The 19,494-nt window shown below is 41.1% G+C and overlaps 2 protein-coding genes and 1 long non-coding RNA gene across 3 annotated transcripts in view; 2 read left to right on the plus strand and 1 right to left on the minus strand.

The window, feature by feature from the left end:
* KRT26 (keratin 26) overlaps positions 1 to 3,364 on the plus strand; it is a 7,059-nt gene extending 3,695 nt beyond the window's left edge. Inside the window, 5 exon segments of the mRNA XM_008689577.2 lie at positions 1 to 75; positions 160 to 285; positions 636 to 853; positions 2,303 to 2,370; positions 2,960 to 3,364. The exon segment at positions 1 to 75 is cut by the window's left edge and continues 12 nt beyond it. Of these exon segments, the coding sequence (XP_008687799.2) occupies positions 1 to 75; positions 160 to 285; positions 636 to 853; positions 2,303 to 2,370; positions 2,960 to 3,111 (639 nt within the window). The 3' untranslated portion in view covers positions 3,112 to 3,364.
* Positions 1 to 12,507, minus strand: part of LOC103661912 — a 14,280-nt gene extending 1,773 nt beyond the window's left edge. The window contains exons 1-3 of the long non-coding RNA XR_568322.2: positions 12,430 to 12,507; positions 5,554 to 5,650; positions 4,983 to 5,086 (exon numbers count right to left, since the gene is read on the minus strand). This is a non-coding gene — a long non-coding RNA (uncharacterized LOC103661912). The remainder of the gene's footprint in view (positions 1 to 4,982; positions 5,087 to 5,553; positions 5,651 to 12,429) is intronic.
* Positions 11,895 to 19,124, plus strand: KRT25 (keratin 25). Its single transcript, XM_040640650.1, has 8 exons — positions 11,895 to 12,579; positions 13,088 to 13,170; positions 13,587 to 13,743; positions 16,080 to 16,241; positions 16,331 to 16,456; positions 16,803 to 17,020; positions 17,834 to 17,901; positions 18,754 to 19,124. Exons 1-8 carry the CDS (start codon positions 12,151 to 12,153, stop codon positions 18,861 to 18,863), a joined length of 1,353 nt encoding a protein of 450 aa, XP_040496584.1. The 5' UTR covers positions 11,895 to 12,150; the 3' UTR covers positions 18,864 to 19,124.
* The last annotated feature ends 370 nt before the right edge of the window (positions 19,125 to 19,494 follow it).

Genomic DNA, 19,494 nt, shown 5'->3' on the forward strand with positions numbered 1-19,494 from the left:
AACAACATGCGGGCCGAGCACGAGGACTTGGCCGAGCAGAACCGCAGGGATGTGGAGGTCTGGTTCAACGAGAAGGTACGTCTGTGGCAAAGCGCACACCCAGGGCTTGGTGGGCAGACCACCGAGCGGGTCGCTGACCTTGCTGATGATCCGCGACAGAGCGCCCCCCTGCAGCAGCAGATCTCTGACGACGCAGGAGCGGCCGCCACAGCCAGGAGCGAGCTGACGGAGCTGAAACGCAGTCTGCAAACCCTGGAAATAGAACTGCAGTCCGTCGTGGCCGTGGTTCGTAGGAGTCACCGCTGATTTGAATGTGTGTGCGTGTGTGTGTGTGTGTGTGTGTGTAGGTGAATGCACCTCTGAGTATATATAACTAAAATATAAAATGTGGTAAATAATAAAAACACTGTCCGTAAAAACATTACTTCTGACTCACCAATCCCAGTACTGAAAAATCAAACTTTTCCCACTGGAGAGAGAAAAAAATTTTTTAAAGAAACCTGGCTTATGCTGATTTTCAATCGAAAAGATTTAGACCTTGTACAAATGCCTCTTTCCACCTTGAGTATGTTTCCAATATGAACGTGCTGTTTATCTGTTACCCACATGCAAGCCTTGCTTTATTCTTCTTTCAGAAACATTCCTATGAGTGCTCCCTGGCCGAGACGGAAGGCAATTACTGCTTCCAGCTCCAGCAAATCCAGGACCAGATTGGGGCAATGGAGGAAGAACTACAACAGATTCGCACGGAAACAGAAGGCCAGAAGCTGGAGTACGAACAGCTTCTAGATATCAAAATATTTTTAGAGAAAGAAATAGAAACGTATCACAAACTAATAGATGGAGAAGAAAGGTAAATACTAACTTGTGAAAAAAAAATCATCTCCCATCAACCAGGTTTTCTCGGTATCCACGTATACCAGTATCATATTCTAGAATTTCCTACTCTAAGAATCACAATCATCTGTGGTCTCAGGAATTTATTATCGCATCCAGGTGAAATGAAAACGGGCAGCCAAATCAAATGTCCGAGTATGGAAGTGTGTGTATCTATAACATATCGGACATTCAAATACCGAATGTTAAACAATTCCTGCAATTCGGGTGGGGGCGGGGAATTGCGTTCTGTGATTTAATGTTGCAGCACAATTCCTACAACAACACGCTCTATTTTGTTAGTACTTCCTAGTGACCACGCGTGCACCCTGTATTACCTGGGTTATTACGTTTTCATTTGAAAGATAACGGCTTCCTTGGAGAAGTCGCCATAGCTTGTCAGCCAAGAGCAACAGCCCTGGAATTGTAACTCTGAGCGCAGATCACACCACTGGGTGAATGTGAACGCATGGTTTAACCTCCTTAAATCCCATTTTTCTTACTGGTAAGATTGTGATAACAGCAAAACCACACTCTTTACCCTTGACCATAGTGCCTCGCTACAGAGGTAGAGGAGGGCTCAGGAGAGTGGCTTGCACACAGAAGGTACCCGGTAATCAGCGGCTGTTACGAAATGTTTGCCCGTGGTCACACCAGGAGTCCGCACCATCGCATGCATCTTCCAAGGCTAGTGTCAGCCCTCTACAGTCCACTCTCATAGGAACTCAACAGTGATGTTCCCTCCTTCGAACAAAGCGCTCATGGCAGCATTCATAATTCCCTTCTTTCACTACACCTTTCAAGCTGTGTTCCAGCTACATTTTTACATGCATATACTTTATTCTCCATGGTGTAAACTGCTTGCTTCATCACTGCATATTTGCTGCAGCACCTAGCCCAGCACCTTCTGGATCACGGCACTCTGAACTTGTGCATTGGCCAGGTGATTGACTGGAAGGTCAGTCAGAAACTGGACTCCCCAGATCGCGAGACAAAAGAGACAATAGCTGGTCGCAAGGGAATTTCTGAGCATAAACCTTTAATCTCTCCTTCACGATACTGAGGTCATGGAAAGCTTACTTCTATATCTCTTAAACATCAGAGGAATTTAATCTTGTGGAAACTAGAACTCTCAAACTTTTATTCCCAACTCATAGTTATTTCTTTTTTTTTTAAAGATTTTATTTATTTATTCGACAGAGAGACAGCCAGTGAGAGAGGGAACACAAGCAGGGGGAGTGGGAGAGGAAGAAGCAGGCTCCCAACCGAGGAGCCCGATGTGGGGCTTGATCCCAGAACTCCGGGATCACGCCCTGAGTCTGCTTAACGACTGAGCCACCCAGGCGCCCCCCAACTCATAGTTATTTCTGACCTTCCTTCTGAATGGGGGAGGAAAAAAAGCAACAATTTACTCTTCTCTTCACAGAAAAAGCAAGTCCACATGTTACAAATTCAAAGGACGTGGGCCCATACACTCCGAAAATCAAGTCAAAGGTACAGCAGGGTTTTTTTACTTGGCATAAATCTTTTCAACTCAAGCAATTTTATGAAACCAGTCACTTATTTGTAAACTAAATCAAATTGTTCTAAGGTTAATTCTAGTGAATGAAGAAATCAGGGGTCATTATGGCAGCTTTTTAATGTATTTTATATTCCTGTAGAACAGACGTGGTCAAACTGTGAAATTTCCGAAATGGGGACTCAATGCCCACACATTTTCTTACCTAGAACCTGTTATTTTCCCAGTTCCAATGCTTTGATGGAAGAGCTACTGCATTTTAAACCACAAAGATAGGGCAAGTTGGCATTTAAAAGAAGACATTACTTGCTCCAGGCCAGTACCTGCCTGCTACTTAGGTTGTTCTAATCTATGTTTTACTTACACCTTCAAACACCCATTGTTCTAAAAACAATGGTAAGTATAAGATCGTTCTGGGCCTTGCTAAGCGTGGTCTTCAAACACAGTGTTATAGCTCAGTGTACTGCAAACCTGCAACCCTGTTTTTCAGAAGCATACTGTTAGGACTGAGTACCTTTCAGCCTGTTAAGAATGAGTACTAAATTTGCATTTATTTTATTTTAGACTCAAAAGAAGAAATTGTTGTCAAAACAGTGGTTGAGGAACTAGATCAACTTGGTAATGTCCTTTCACTGAGGGTCCACTCAGTTGAAGAAAAGTCCTCCAGAATAAGCAACATTACAATGGAGCAACGAGTACCTTCCAAAGCACCGTAGTGAGAAAACAAGTTATTGAAAAAAAAAAAGCCTGCCTTAGCAAAATCCCATTGGCCAAATAACCCAAGGAAATCATTCATTTCTGTTTTTAAAAATGCAAGGGCTAGAATTTGTTTCCTTCTCTTCTTTTTCTCATGTTCTTTCCATGTGTTTCTTCTCAGGAATAGAAAAAATCTTGCTCTGTCTCATTGTTTTGCTTCTATTTCAGGGGACTTTTTGGCCATTCATTAAAAATTTTTCTGTTGCAAAAATTTTTCTGTTGCAAAAATTTTTCTGTTGCAAAAATTTTTCTGTTAATGAATCTGGTGCTTTTGAATTTCTACAGTTGATGCCAGTGTGACAGTACTAAGGAAAGGCTGGTAAAACAAGGTGCCTCACACAGTCACATTTACTTCAATTCATGGTAAGATAAGTTGGAAAGAACACAGGACCTCCTCTCTGGTCCCAAATCTGTCCCCAGTCAACCATGTAAATGAGGAGATCTCCTTGGCTTTGGGCTTCTGTGGATGGAACAGTATCCCCCTCGATCACTACGATTTGTTCACCCTCCTAATGGCGAGCCCGCGTGGGTGATCAGTTCGTGTGAGTTTGCTGAATCTGACTCTGGAGAGCTGTTTTTCCATTTTGCAGTACATTCATCTCTCTGTTCTACCACACTGGAGAAAGCCCATTGGTTCAGAATGGTGGAAGAATCCTCAACAACAACAACAAAAATACATGATCAAGGAACTGATTGACCCCGTAGAATCCAGGAGAGATTCAGGACTTAGAAGAACCAAGTATGATGGTGAACCAGGCTAAGAGATGAAGTTGAGGGCAGGGTGATTGACAGACGAATTTACCACGACACTAACGATGCATAAGCTGCAGGGGCCTCATTAACACAGGAAGGGCCCTCGCATTATGTTTGCATAGCTATATTTGGAAAACTTTTGCAAAACTAAGATAATTTTAGCACCATCGGTTAAGTCTGCTATCTCTTTCCACTCCAATTTCTCCTCCATCACTCTTCCCTCACATCTAAGATGGAGTGAACTTCCATTTTTTTATCCAAATGTAACATCTGAGGGAGAGCAAAGGATGCTATTCACCAGGCGTATTAGCAGACATGAGCTGACCTATTGTAAGCATATGGCTATAAAGTCACCCTAAGTCAAGAGGAAGTTGAGAGGAGTGTAGTGGGATATATTAATGAGGTTCTCATCATTTCCAGGGGAAGCTTCTAGGAATGTTCCCACTGCCCACTGTGCCCACGCAGTATCATATCACATCATAACGGTAGAAGGCTGCAAGTTGTGATACGAACAAATCCTATAACACACAGCACCAGAAAGATGTAGAGAACAGAAGAGATACAAGTTATGAAGTGTGTGGAACCAGAAGCTAGGCTAGGGAAAATCTTTTAAGTCATCAGATGTGTGAAATTGTAGAGTTCATTTTCACCGATGCCTATGAAAGATAAAAATCTCCTCTTGTCAGGAATATAATAGGTAATGCAACATATTTGTTATGTTTAGTACTACTTCATGCTCTTTATACACAAGAATTTTTATAAATTTTATTTGTGTGCAATTCCTATAAAAAATCTTCACATACGACAAGTCCACGGCTATGAAAATTGCATTCCTCTGGGAGTGAGCACAAGGCATATGGCTCTTTGTGACTCATTTTAATGCCCTCTCTAGAACAGCCACCCAGAGAAAAAGCTCCACAACTATGTGGACAAGCTGATTCATCTTGTGGAGGTCAACGAGCTTCCCTCTTCCCCACTTCAATGCGGCACAATGAGCCCGTTGTCAAAGTGGCCATTGTGACAGATACGAAGTCTGTACTTCAGATTCCATCTCCCTAAGGCTGGTCGAGCTACTGACCTGTCATCAGCAGATGTAGAAACTGAGCCCTTGCGATGGTACCACTTTTTCAGAAGGAAAACTAACCGCATGCTCTCCAGATGACTCTACTGAACCCCTTTATCCTGGAGGGAAGAGCAAACTTTCCTTAACAGAAGTAACATTTATTTCATTCAAATGTGGGTTTGCCTTTCAATTCCTATAGTACCGCCGCCAGCACTACCATCTGAGGACCAAACACTGAATAAGCTTCAGGCCCTCAAAACAGGCTCTGGATCTACCCAACAATTGGTTTAAAGTCAGAATATAGAAAATAAACCTTTTCTGACTTCCAGAAGGATAAAACAGAGACAATTGGAGTCAGGCAATATCTGAAGCGATAAAGAGCTGAAATGTTTCCAGAACTGATGAAAGACACCAGTTCACAGATTAAAGAAGTCTTTAATTAAAGACATTGAAATGCACATGGATCAGATCATAGTAAAGCTGAAGACAAAATAAAAAGATCCACATATGGATAAATCATAGTGAAACCACAAAACAATAAAGATAATAGAATATCCTTAAAATACAAATGGGGGGAAATTATTACCTTCAGAGTGGCAACAAGAATGAACACCAACTTCTCAACAGCAACAAGGGAATCCAAAAGACAGTGGAAGGATATCTTCGATGTGCCGGGAGGAACCCTAAATGGCCAATAAATGTATGAAAGCGTTCAGTCTCACTAGCAATCAGAGAAATAGAAACTGAAACCATAGGAGACACCATTACACAACTCCCAGCTTGGCAAAACTTTTAAAACATTTGGCACCATTTATCCATCCTACTGTTGAATTGCTTCCAGTTTGGAAGTAGTATGAACAACACTACTAGAAACATTCTGCACGTGGCACGTACTAGTGTGCATGAGTTTCTCTAGAACACAACCCACGTATATGCTATCTACAAAAGATTCACGTCAAACATTAAATACAGGTAGACTGAAAGTAAAAGGACGGAAAAAGATACATCATACAAACATTAATCCACAAAAATTATTTTTTTTTTATCCATGTATTTTTTTTTTTATTAATAATGATTTTTTATTATATTATGTTAGTTACCATACAGTACATGCCCGGTTTTCGATGTAAGGCTCGACCACAAAAATTATTTTTAATTTGTAAAATCTGTGGGGAGATGGATGTTCTCAACTTACTGTGGTGATCATTTTATAATACATACATACATGGAATCCTCATGTTATACACCTGAAACTAATACAATGTTATATGTCAATTATATCTCCATTTTTTAAAAAAAATAAATTTTAATTTGCTTTTAATAAATCAGGAGTGGTTATATTATTATCAAAGTAATCCTAAATATATAAAACAAGAAATCTTCCAAACACATGAAGCAAAAACGAATAGGGTGGAAAGAAGTCATAGACAAATCCGTAAGAATGCATATTGCATGATTGCATTTATATAACGTTTGTGAAATAAAACAGTTACAGGGATGGAGAACAGATTCATGGTTGCCAGGGCTTAGGGATTGGGAGGGAGGAGTGGGTGTGGCTGTAAAGGGGTTGGCATGAGAGAGTCTTATGAAAATGGTACCGTTAGGTATCTTGATGGTGGTGGTGGTTGCATGAAGCCACACATGTGATGAAACTGCATAGAGCTACACACACATGCACAGGCATGCACACACACCAATAAATGCCTGCATCACTGGCAAAATCTGAATAAACGCTGCGGATTGTGTGAATGCCAGTTTCCTGGATTTGATACTGTTCTACGGTTATATAAGATGTTACCATTCGGGGGCCTGGGCAAAGGGTACACAGGACCTCCCTGAACATTTCTTTGCACACTTTTGCACTTTTCTGTAAATCTATAATTATTTCAAAATAATTTTTTAATTATAGAAGAAGAATCTTTGTAACTTTGGTTTAGGCATAGATTCATTTGATGGGACACCCAAAGCATGATTTGAAAGAAAAATACTCATTTGGACTTCATCAAAATTAAACACGTGTGCTCTTTGAAAGACACTAAGAAAATGAAAAGACAAGACACAGATTATCAGAAAATGCCTGCAAATTACCTACCTGATAAAGTACTATATCTAGAAAATATAAAGAATCCTCACAACTCAATAGTAAGAATGCAAACCTAATACATAAATGGGCAAAAGAACTGAATGGATGACTCACCAAAGAAAAGATGTGGATGGCAAATCAGCACAAGAAAAGATGCTCAACATTATGAGTCATTAAGGAAATGAAAATTTAGGGGCGCCTGGGTGGCACAGCGGTTAAGCGTCTGCCTTCAGCTCAGGGCGTGATCCCGGCGTTATGGGATCGAGCCCCACATCAGGCTCCTCCACTGGGAGCCTGCTTCTTCCTCTTGCACTCCCCCTGCTTGTGTTCCCTCTCTCGCTGGCTGTCTCTATCCTGTCGAATAAATAAATAAAATCTTTAAAAAAAAAAAAAAAAACGGAAACAACTCACATCCTTCCACTAGTGAGTGGATACGCAAACTGCGGCACATCAAAAAAATGGAAAACTGCCCAATAAAAACGAACAAACTTTAAATATACTCAACAGCATGAATGCATTCAACTGCATTATGCTAAGCGGAGAAGGCAGACACAAAGAATACGTACTGTCTAATTCCATTTATATGACATTCTGGAGTAAAACTGTGGGCATAGGAAAGCAATCTGTGTTTGCCTAGAGCTGGGGCTGTGGGCAGAGATTGACTACAATGGGATACAGAGGCATTTGGGAGGGGGTGGTTAGGGAACTGCCCTATATCTTGATTGTGGTAGTGGTTACATGACCACATGTTTGTCAAACTTAGGCTAAAAAGGATGAATTGTATTATGTGTACATTAAACCTCAATAAATCTGACTAAAAAGAACTGGCAAAAAAATTTTAAGGAATCTATCCTAAAGAAAAACGTGAATATGTGTGGCATTATCAATAACAGCAATAAAGCTGGAAACGATCTGAAGGTCTTTAATAAGCTAGTAGTTAAACAAATTACTTAATATTGGGTTTGGCTCCGAGTAACAGCCACAGAATAACAGGACTTCACACAGTTAGAAGTTTGCTCATTTCTTTCACACCTAAAACTCCAGAGGTAGAGACTCAGGGCTCGGATGACAGCTCTGAACTAGAACGCCATCAGAGACCCAGGCTGTTCTCAGCTTCCTACTCTACGTAGCTAGGAGGTGGCCCTGGCTCATGGTCCAAGATGAAGCTCCAACCATCAGACTCAGCCATCGCACCCGTGTCAGCAGGATGAAGGCAGGTGAGAAGATGGGACAAAGACTAGAGTCAGCTTCTTCTTTGATAAAGTCCCTAGAACATGCCACATAGTCTCCTGCTTACATCACATGGGCTAGCTTAATCACATAGCCACAGGGAGCTGCAAAGGATGCTGGAGAAACTAGTCTTTATTGGGGGCAGCCATTGTCCAGGTAAAAAGTGGGGGTCAACCAAGTTTCTGCCACACCAGGCACCTATTCGGGCTCTAAGGCATATTATGTAAGGTGAACAAAGCAAGTTACAGAACAGCGCATATAACACCGATGATTCACATGCGGCATTTGTGTATTTACATGCTACGGATGTGTGCAAATGAATAGAAGACCATTTGGAAGGGTGCAAACATCTGGAAGGGTAACCTAGTCACCTGGGGGGGGAAGGAGGACAAAGTGAGGAAGGACTTTAACATTTTACTCTATAGTCTTAGATCCTGCTAGATTTGTTTACATCGAGAGTGTTTTCATGCAGGTGGTGCTTGCCAGGGACTGGGAGGTAGGAATATGGGAGAGGATGGTAAAAGGGTACAAACTTTCAGTAATAAGATGAGTAAGTTCTGAGGATCTAACATGTAGCATGGTGACTAAAGTTAGTTAGTATTGCATACTCGAAATTTGCTGAGAGTAGATCTTACCAGTTCTCTCTCTCTCTCTCTCTCTCTCTCTCACACACACACACGAAGGTAACTGTGTGAAGTAGTGAATGTGGAAATTAACTTGATTGTGAGAATCATTTCACAGTGTATGCATATATCAAATCGTCACATTGTATGATACAAGTTTCTTTGTCCATTATGCCTCAATAAAGCTGGAGAAAATAAACACTGGGGTGAAGAGAATAGAATGTAGCAAAATCTATCATAATCACTACACAAAGGGACGCCTGGGTGGCACAGCGGTTAAGCGTCTGCCTTCGGCTCAGGGCGTGATCCCGGCGATCTGGGATTGAGCCCCACATCAGGCTCCTCTGCTATGAGCCAGCCTGCTTCTTCCTCTCCCACTCCCCCTGCTTGTGTTCCCTCTCTCGCTGGCTGTCTCTGTCTCTGTCAAATAAATAAATAAAAATCTTAAAAAAAAAAAAAAATCACTACGCAAATATCAATTGCATTTCTTATGTAGTAAAATTTACCTAGAAAATGTGATTTCTAAAAGATATCTTTAACAGCAATATTAGATAAATAACTGGAAGTTATTCTAAAAAACGATATGAAAGTACATACAGAAGAATAACTTTTTACTGAAGAACATTAAGGAAGACCTCGATAAATGGAAATGATATTCAATGTTTTGGCTAGACAAATACAATATCATAGGGATGTCAATTTTCCTCAATCTCTTTATAGGTTTAAGGCAATCTTAGGATCTTATTGTATATAAAAAGCTGATTTTAAAATTTATATGAAAGAGGAGTGGAGAAAGAATATTTGACTTGATGGCGTGGAGTTGACGGAGTTCTTGCCTTACCAAGTATCATGTTATATTGGGGAGCAACTGTGACTAAAATGTCATGGTTCTGGCACAGATAGAAAAACAATACTGATTGAACCCACCTATACGAAAATTTTATTGAGGACAGAGGAGGCATTGGACACTTTATGACAGTATGGCACTGCAGGGAAAGGGTGGCACCATTCAGTAAATATGTTGAAATTATCATTATCCATATTTTTAAAATGAAATTTGATTCTATATCAAAGAATTTTTAAAAAGAATACTTAAAAATTATTCTGAACTACCAAAGCCTTAAATGTGAAAGGCAAAATGATGAAATGTTTAGAAAACAATATAGGAAAATATGTGTATGACCTAGGAGAATCAGTCATTTCTTAAATAAGATACAAGAATCGCAATCCGAAAATTAAAAGAGTGAGAAAGTCAACCTGTTTAACAATGAAATGATAAGGGGTTAATATCCAGAATATAGAAAAAACTCCTACAACTCAATAACAAAAAACAAACAATGTGATTCTAAAAATAGGCAAAGAGGGGCGCCTGGGTGGCACAGTGGTTAAGTGTCTGCCTTCAGCTCAGGGTGTGATCCCGGCATTATGGGATCGAGCCCCACATCAGGCTCCTCCGCTATGAGCCTGCTTCTTCCTCTCCCACTCCCCCTGCTTGTGTTCCCTCTCTCGCTGGCTGTCTCTCTCTCTCTGTCAAATAAACAAATAAAATCTTTTAAAAATAAATAAATAAATAAATAAATAAATAAATAAATAAATAAATAAAAATAAATTTAAAAAAATAAAAATAGGCAAAGGACTTGAATGGACATTTCTCCAGGTAAGATACTCCAATGGCCAACAAGCACATGAAAAGAGGTTCAACATCACACACCATTGAAGAAATGCAAATCAAAACCACAAGGGGATACCACCTGCTGTGTATTAGGATGGCCACTATCAAGAAAAGAGAGAAAAAGAAAAGAACAAATGTTGGTGATGATGTGCAGAAACTGAAATCCTTATGCACTATTGATGGGAACATAAACTAGTGCAGCTACTATGGAAAGCAGTATGGTGGTTCCTCAGAAAATTAAAAACAGAATCGCTATATGATCTATTAATTCCACCGTGGTGTATATTCCCATGAGAAATGAAAGCAGGGACTCAAACAGATATTTATACACCCATGTTTCTAGTAGCATTATTCACAACAGCCAAAAAGTGAATACAATCCTGATGTCCATTGACTGATGAGTGGGTAAACCAAATATAGTATACACATGCAATGGAACATTATTTAGCTTTAGAAATAGAAGAATTTCTGACACATGCTACTACATGGTTGAACCTTGAAGATATTACGCTAAATGAAATAAGCCAGTCGTCAAAAGACAAATAATGTATGAATCTACTGATCCCATGTGCCCAGAACAGTGACTGGCTCATAATAGTGTTAAATAATATTTGTTAAGTGAATGGATGAATGAATCTGTAACAGCCTCACACCCATAATAAATATTCAGGGATGTTTTGTCCACAAGTCAATTTCCAGATGTTTCAAAAACTTCCAAAATAGTCAGGGTTTTCAACACGTATATGGGAATCCGCACCCAGTAAATATTCGTCTGCTGATGACTTTCACCTAAGCTAACCCACAACGAAATAAAAACAGATTAAATATTTCCTTCCAGGTTTGCTTCAGATTTTTGCAGGGTCAGGAAATATGTTAATGTCCTTCGGAAGTCCCACAACACATAACAGCAATTAGGGGTGTGTTCCTAATTGCCAAAACGGATAAGAGAAGACAACAATCCCCAAACATCAGTAAGTGTCAACAGAAGATAATGGCATGTCAGCCAAAATGGAAGTTAACTTCCCATTAGAAACAGTGCCAGGAGGGAGGGGGAAACCAGGGATTGAAGGACCATTCGGAAGGAGTAACAATTACAGATCTGTTCTCTACTTCTGTGGAAAGAACTGTGAAAATAAAAGTAGAAAAGATCTCAGAAACGTCAATATCTATTAGCATAATAGCCCAAAACCATGACGCCAGATTTTTATGGTGTGGTGGACTGATGAGTGTTATCTTCTAAGGATGGAAGTAAAGAATGACTCACTCGCAATTTAAAAAGGCAAGAAGGAAACTGACATTGCTCCACCCAGACCCATTTCTCAGATAACCACCAACCCGAGGGCATGCCCTCCTACAGAAAGGAGCCCAGCTAAGTTAGTTACTAATTAGGAAAAATCATCCAATTATGGTAACTTGCTGAGGCTGGCAAGCCATGTTTTACTCTGTGTAGGCAGAATTCCGTCCAGGACACACTGGAGAATTGTCTATAAAAAGGGAAACAAAACAGTGGAGACGAAGAGGTACTCCATCCCGGCTCTCTCCGAGACAGCGGTGCAACGCGTCAGCCCTGACACCATGTCTCTTCGACTCTCCAGTGGATCCAGGAGGGCCTGTCCCCGTCCTGCTGCAGGATCGCTCAGGCTCTCCGGCGGGGGGGCCAGCTTCGGAGCTGGCAATGCTTGCAGCCTGACTGGAATTGGAAGTGGTTTCTCATGTGCCTTTGGGGGCGGTTCATCAGGAGGAAATGCAGGGGGAAGCAATCTCTGTGCTGGCTTTACCCTGAACGAGGGGGGCCTCCTCTCTGGCAACGAGAAGGTCACCATGCAAAACCTCAATGACCGCCTGGCCTCTTACCTGGAGAATGTGCGAGCTCTGGAGGAGGCCAACGCCGACCTGGAGCAGAAGATCAAGGGCTGGTATGAGAAATTCGGGCCTGGTTCTTGCCGTGGTCTTGATCACGACTATAGTAGATATTTCCCGATAATTGATGATCTTAAAAATCAGGTAAGAAATTACACTTCACAATCATTTTTACCTAGTTCTATTTCTAAACATTCTTTTCCTTTCTTCGCTGAATACTAAAAATGTTGATCATTCCTATGTGTAAGTTCTTTTTTTTAAAGATTTTTGTTTATTTATTTGAGAGAAAGAGTAATAGAGCACTGGCGGGGTGAGGGGCACAGGAAGAGGGAGAAGCAGACTCCCCTCTGAGCAGGGAGCCCAACAAGGGGCTCGATCCCAGGACCCTGGGATCATGACCTCAGCTGAAGGTGGATGCTTAACCGACTGAGCCACCCAGATGCCTCGCTATGTGTAATTTCTTAAAGGGAATTTCAATTTAGCATTGGAAATAAGCATTAAGCAGATTCACTTGGTGAACCTCATGATAAAAAGGTCACTATCTAGTAACTGTATTAATTTTTATTATTCCCACTCCCTAATCTTAAAAAAAAACTTGTTTTTTATTGGTTGTGCTAAATTGTCTTTTAAAAGTCAGACTCCCCATTTCCAGATCATTGCTTCCACCACCAGCAATGCTAATGCTGTCCTACAGATTGATAATGCCAGGCTGACAGCAGACGACTTCAGACTCAAGTAAGTCGACTTAGAGAGTGAAAAAAATATGCAAAGCATTAAATTGAATTTATTTTTTGAGCCCTCCATTAAATATTACCAACTCTTACTGCAACACCGGTAAAACACTTGGATTTAAATAAACAGAATGTAAAATAAAATAAAATAAACAGAATAAACGGAATGTTACTTTTTATATTTTTATATTTGGCTATGAAATGTAAAATACAAACTGCTATTAAAGCAGTGTCCAATCTCCTAGTGCAAACGCCTCAAATTAAAGAAAATAATTATTATTATTATGCAGTATACTTTGAAAATGTCTCTTGTGGCCAAATCTACCACTTCAAAATCCCAGAATTCTAGTCCTTGATCATTGATGGGTGACTACTTCTCCTGCCATATGACAGACTGGAAAATCATTACTATTCCTTAAGGTATGAAAATGAGCTGGCTCTTCACCAGAGTGTGGAGAGTGATGTCAATGGACTCCGCAGAGTTCTGGATGAAATCACCCTGTGCAGAACAGACCTGGAGATTCAGTATGAAACCCTCAGTGAGGAGCTGACCTACCTGAAAAAGAACCATAAGGAGGTAAGAATTGCCTACATGCATTTTGCTATCCCTCTGCAGACGCCATCCATCTGGCGGAAGATAATGCATTTGACTTCTTAAATCAGAAATTGGTACTAAAGACCCATTGTCAGATAGGCACTGAGCCATGAGTTGTCTTGAGAAATGGCAAAGTATTTGCACAGATTCACCCTTGCTCTTGCATCAAGTTTCCCATGGGAAAAAAAAAAAAGAAGAAGAAGAATCTTGTTTTCTAGATCAATCAGGATTACAAGAGTAGTGTTTGGCTAGGTAATTATAGTTAAGTTAAAATGGGACAGTTAAGAGATTACATCTAATTACATAAAATAAATATACTGTAAGGACATCCTAAGAAAACTAGATTTAAATTTCTATAGAATAGTGGCAGATTCAAAGCACCTAAACATTTACTTTGTACATACATTAAATATATACATTTAATATTAATGCATATTCTTAATAGGTGTGTCTATAAAAACAGTGAGACTGAAAATAAATTGTCACATCAAAATCTTTTCTGCCAAATAAAGAGTATACTTCAAAGCGGTCATCGTTGGAAGCTAGGTTCAAAATCGGATCCTACGGACACTATTCCAGACACATCTTTGGGATTGCTTTTAGAACCACTGTTTTCTGAAAAAAAACTTCATTCTTTGAAAATGAAGTTGATATTTTTAAACAGCCAAAAGGCTTCTATAGTCAAGCCAAATACTTAGAGCAGGAGATCAGGCTAAAAATGCGATTTGATTAGTCACGAGCCTGTCTTGTAAAAATAACTGCTTGAAGAACAACATTTCTATGGTTCAAGCATGGGTACAGCCCATGGTAGTTACTCAATAAACTTTTGATAAATTGAATGCCATTGATTTTTTTTAATGCCTCACTTACAGGCAAACCCACATGCATCTCTTTTATCTTTTTCTGCTTGAACTGGGGAAGTTTTCACTAAGTCCTCTGAAGTAAAAACCACATCTGACGACAGAGAAGATCTGGGGCTACCAGGGAGGAAAGAATGCTAGAATCACTCGAGGGACTTGGGGCAGGAAGGAAAGAAAACCTCATTATTGATCAGCATAAGGACCTATCCAAACCCAGCCCGTGGGTGGGGAGGAGAGTCTGCAGCAGAGACAGAAGCTGACCCGTATGATTTCAGTGCACACAGTCCTAGCAGGGATGTCTGCCAAGCACAATCTGAGAGCACACACTCACTCCATCCCAACAGCACACACTGCTGATGGAATCATGTGTGGACTTTGACCGCAAAACAGATTGTGACATCTACAGTGATGACAATGATCATAATAATCAGCATGTGTTTAGCATGTATACACCAGGTATATTATCGGTCATTTTACTAGCAGTTCTTTCACGCCTTTCAACAGCCCAGAGAAGGATTTTTATCCTCAACTTTCTGATAACCATACTGAGATTCAAGTTCATCCAGCCACCACAGGCAGAACCAGGATGCACAGAGAGACGTGTCTGACACCCAATGTCCCTGTGCAAGCTTAACGGCTTCTTTTTTTTTTAAAGATTTTATTTATTTATTTGACAGAGAGAGAGAGACAGCCAGTGAGAGAGGGAACACAAGCAGGGGGAGTGGGAGAGGAAGAAGCAGGCTCATAGCGGAGGAGCCTGATGTGGGGCTCGATCCCAGAACGCCGGGATCACGCCCTGAGCCGAAGGCAGATGCTTAACCGCTGTGCCACCCAGGCGCCCCAAGCTTAACAGCTTCTTAAACAGCTAGGATTCTTTAGAGGATGGTGTTCTCCCTTTATTAATTATAAATAAATAAATATATTTGTAAGTATCAATAAATATATGCACATAAATATTTATTTATCATTATTTCAATTGTTCAGAATAACTCAGACTCAGCCCCTGGCCCCTGTTCGAGCTGTGTTCAGGATCTGGCTGAGTCAAGAACACATCGAAGCTGTTTGCTAAGTGGAGTGAAGACCAGTCCACCAACGTGGAGACATTACAGCTGTAAATGAATAGAATAAGCGATGATGGATAATTCATTTTAAATATCTTCAGGATTTTCATTCGTAAAAGGAATTAAGACTTTCTGTGCCACAGAACTAAAAGCAGGGAACTGGGGTGATAAGCGCAGGACTTGGGTTCACTGTATGCGAGAGCTCTGGAGCAATGGAAAAGCTCTCTCATTAGGAAGCGGGCTACGTCGTGAGATGGGAAACATAAAAAGTAGAGGAGACTCATGGCACAGTTAGGGAGGTGAAGCCTGACGAACTCTAAGAACCCTTCCAAAGCTAAGCCTCTAGACTTTTCTATGAGATCCCGCATACCTGAGCTCCACACTTTCTTGCCCCTAGGAAATGCAGGTCCTGCAGTGCGCAGCCGGAGGGAACGTGAACGTGGAGATGAACGCGGCGCCCGGCGTGGACCTCACGGTCCTGCTGAACAACATGCGGGCCGAGTACGAAGCCCTGGCCGAGCAGAACCGCAGGGACGCGGAGGCCTGGTTCAACGAGAAGGTGAGTCCTGTCCGAAAAAAGCGATCTCTCTGCATCTTAGTGATGGTCACAAAACTAAGATTTGCTCCCTTGCTTCTATACCTTTTCAGAGTGCGTCCCTGCAACAGCAGATCTCCGAGGATGTTGGGGCCACGACCTCCGCCCGGAACGAGCTGACCGAAATGAAGCGTAACCTCCAAACACTGGAAATTGAACTTCAATCTCTCTTAGCCACGGTATGAAAACGGCAACTGCTTACCATCTCCTGGAGTATCGTTTTAAATAAGCACCAGTCGGTTTTGAAACCCTTGACCATGGTGAGACTATATCCACATGCATATTTATGCAATTAACCGAGAACCCAAGAATAGGATTTTACATCAAACAGCTGAAACAGCAACATTAATGTCTCTAGCTCATTCCACCAAAAAGAGAGATGCACTCATTTTTAAGAATGCCATAGAGTCATCTTCACTCTGTGTCGATGTGACATCGAACACAGTTGGAGACAAAGTAAACAAGAGAAGGAAGTCATCAGAGCACGTTTCTGCAGATCTCAGGTTTGTTCTCGTTTCCTGCCAGAAACACTCGCTGGAGTGCTCCCTGACCGAGACCGAAGGCAACTACTGCGCCCAGCTCGCCCAGATCCAGGCTCAGATCGGGGCCCTGGAGGAGCAGCTGCACCAGGTCAGGACCGAGACGGAGGGCCAGAAGCTGGAGTATGAGCAGCTGCTCGACATCAAGGTCCACCTGGAAAAGGAGATTGAGACCTACTGCCTCCTTATCGGTGGCGACGATGGGTAGGTGAAATAATTTCCAGGGAGGATGTCCGGTAGCGAAGTCCACTTGACACTCAGATCCCTGGAACATGACCGTGAACTAACATGACCACATTTATTATCGTGAATGCTAAACATTAAATATAATACCTGACCGCCAAGATACAAATTAACAACATCTTACAGAACCAAAATGGGACAAGCCCTGTATTAAAGGTATGACAATTAAAAATATCACCTCTTGGGACACCTGCGGGGCTCAGTCAGTGAAGCATCTGCCTTCGGCTCAGGTCATGATCCCAGGGCCCTGGGATTGAGTCCACACCCAGCTCCTTGCTCAGCGGGAGGCTGGCTTCTCCCTCTGCCTGCTCTGCCTGCAGCTCCCCCTGCTTGTGCTCTCTCTCTCTCTCTCTCTGTTAAATAAATAAATAAAATCTTAAAAAAGAGAATCACCTCTTGATGCTAAAACAGAATAGTTCCAGCTGTGTAACCCACTGCAACTGTTCTCACCAAACAGCTAAAGAAAAACCAAGAGCGAATCAAGAATTGAAAAGGTTTTCTCTAGGGGCACCTGGGTGGCTCTATTGGTTGGGCATCCAGCTAATGATTTCAGCTCAGGTCACGATCTCGGGGTCATGGAATCAAGCCCCACCTCGGGCTCTGTGCTGAGTGTGAAGCCTGCTTGAGATTCTCTCTCCCTCGCTCTCTGCCCCTCCCCCCCACTCACGCACTCGCACTCTCTCTAAAATACAATCTTTTTAAAAAAAGAAAGAAAGGGAGGGGTTCTTTCTAAATCACTCTCTTTTGTGAGTTTCCAACAACATATGTTCACAGGGCTTGCAAGTCTGGAGGCTACAAGTCTAAAGATTATGGATCCGGAAACGTGGGAAACCAAGTGAAAGGTAATTAAAATGAAATTCTGTTTTTATGCTATACTATTTCATTTGCAATGTCCAGCTTGGTTGTTTTCTATTCCCAGGGCTTAGTAGGAATAGATAATGATAGATATTTATAGGGCCTATATCAGAGTATGCTGGGTGTCTAACGATATGCACCAATTTTAAACAAAGTAATATGTCACCATGTTTTAGGTAACCAAGAAATCAAAATTTACCAAAAATCCATCTATTTGTGCTTACTGCATAGTCCATCCTATTTCAAATCCTATTATTCCTGTCATTTATATAATTTCTGATTCATCTTTTTATTTTTTCATTGTGGTAAAATACACAGTTTATAGTTTATATATATAAATACATAGTTATATATATAAATAGTTTATGGTCTTAACCGTTTTCAGGGGACAGTTCAGTGGCATTAAGTACATTCAGCTTGTGGTACAACCAGCCAACCCCATCCACCTCCGGAACTCTTGACCTTGCTCTGTAGCTAGTAAACAATAGCTCCCCATTCCCTCCCCCTCCCAGCCCCTGGCAAGCACCATTCTACTTTCTCTCTCTACAGAGACTACTCTGGGTCCCTCATATAAGTAGAATCATACAATATTAGTCTGTTTTGGGTGATAACTTATTTCACTGAGCACCATGTCTTCCAGATTCATCCACGCTGCAGCATGTGTCTGAATATCCTTCCTTTTGAAGGCTGAGTAATATTCCATTGACTGTACAGACCAAATTTTGTTTATCTGTTCATCCTTTGGGCGGATCCTTGGGCTGCTTCCACATGTTAGCTAGCGTGATCTTATTCATCTTTTCTCAACTTTCTAAAATCTCCTTTTAAATTTTAATTTTTAGATCTGGCCAAAGCCATAGTGGTTAAGAAAGTTCTTGAGGAGGTAGACCAACGAAGCAAAATACTTACCACCAGGCTCCACTCCCTGGAAGAGAAATCTCAAAACAATTAATTTAAGACACAAGAGGGAGCATATGCCAAATACTAAGAAGAGGGAGCATTATGTCTGGAAAAATGAGCAAGCCTAAGAAAAAAACGCCTGTCCTATTTTCTTTCTGTTACTGAAACATAAGCACCGTGTGGGCAATCAATAGAGGCATCTCCCCATTCGTCTGGAAGGATGTCACATACAAATTTGATGAGTCATTGATTGCCATACAAAAAATGTTATCAGTTCTTTGTATTCAATAAACCTTCTTCCTTTAGCAAGTTACCACTGGTGGTATTGTCTTATCTTTCAAATGCTCATGTCCCTGGTACAGATGTATGAACACCTACCAGCTTTTCATTTATATGAAGATGTTTACCAAAAAATGACAGGCTTCCTCTTAGATTTTTCATGAGGCTTTCCCAATAATTCAAAATAAGATAAACTCAGAAGGATAAAAATGCTTCCACTTAAATCTCCAATCTGCCATGCCGTGATGTAATAGCAAGCCTCTTCTCATTCATAAGAGCTATGATGTATACATTTCAGAATCGTCTGTAAAATAATATTACTACTTCTCTCGAGTGGTTATTGTAAAGATGAAACAAATTGTTGAGCAAGCATTCAATAAATGCCAACTCAGTTTTTCATATTC

Source organism: Ursus maritimus, unplaced genomic scaffold (genome assembly GCF_017311325.1).
Source record: "Ursus maritimus isolate PB19 unplaced genomic scaffold, ASM1731132v1 scaffold_24, whole genome shotgun sequence".
Classification (NCBI taxonomy): domain Eukaryota; kingdom Metazoa; phylum Chordata; class Mammalia; order Carnivora; family Ursidae; genus Ursus; species Ursus maritimus.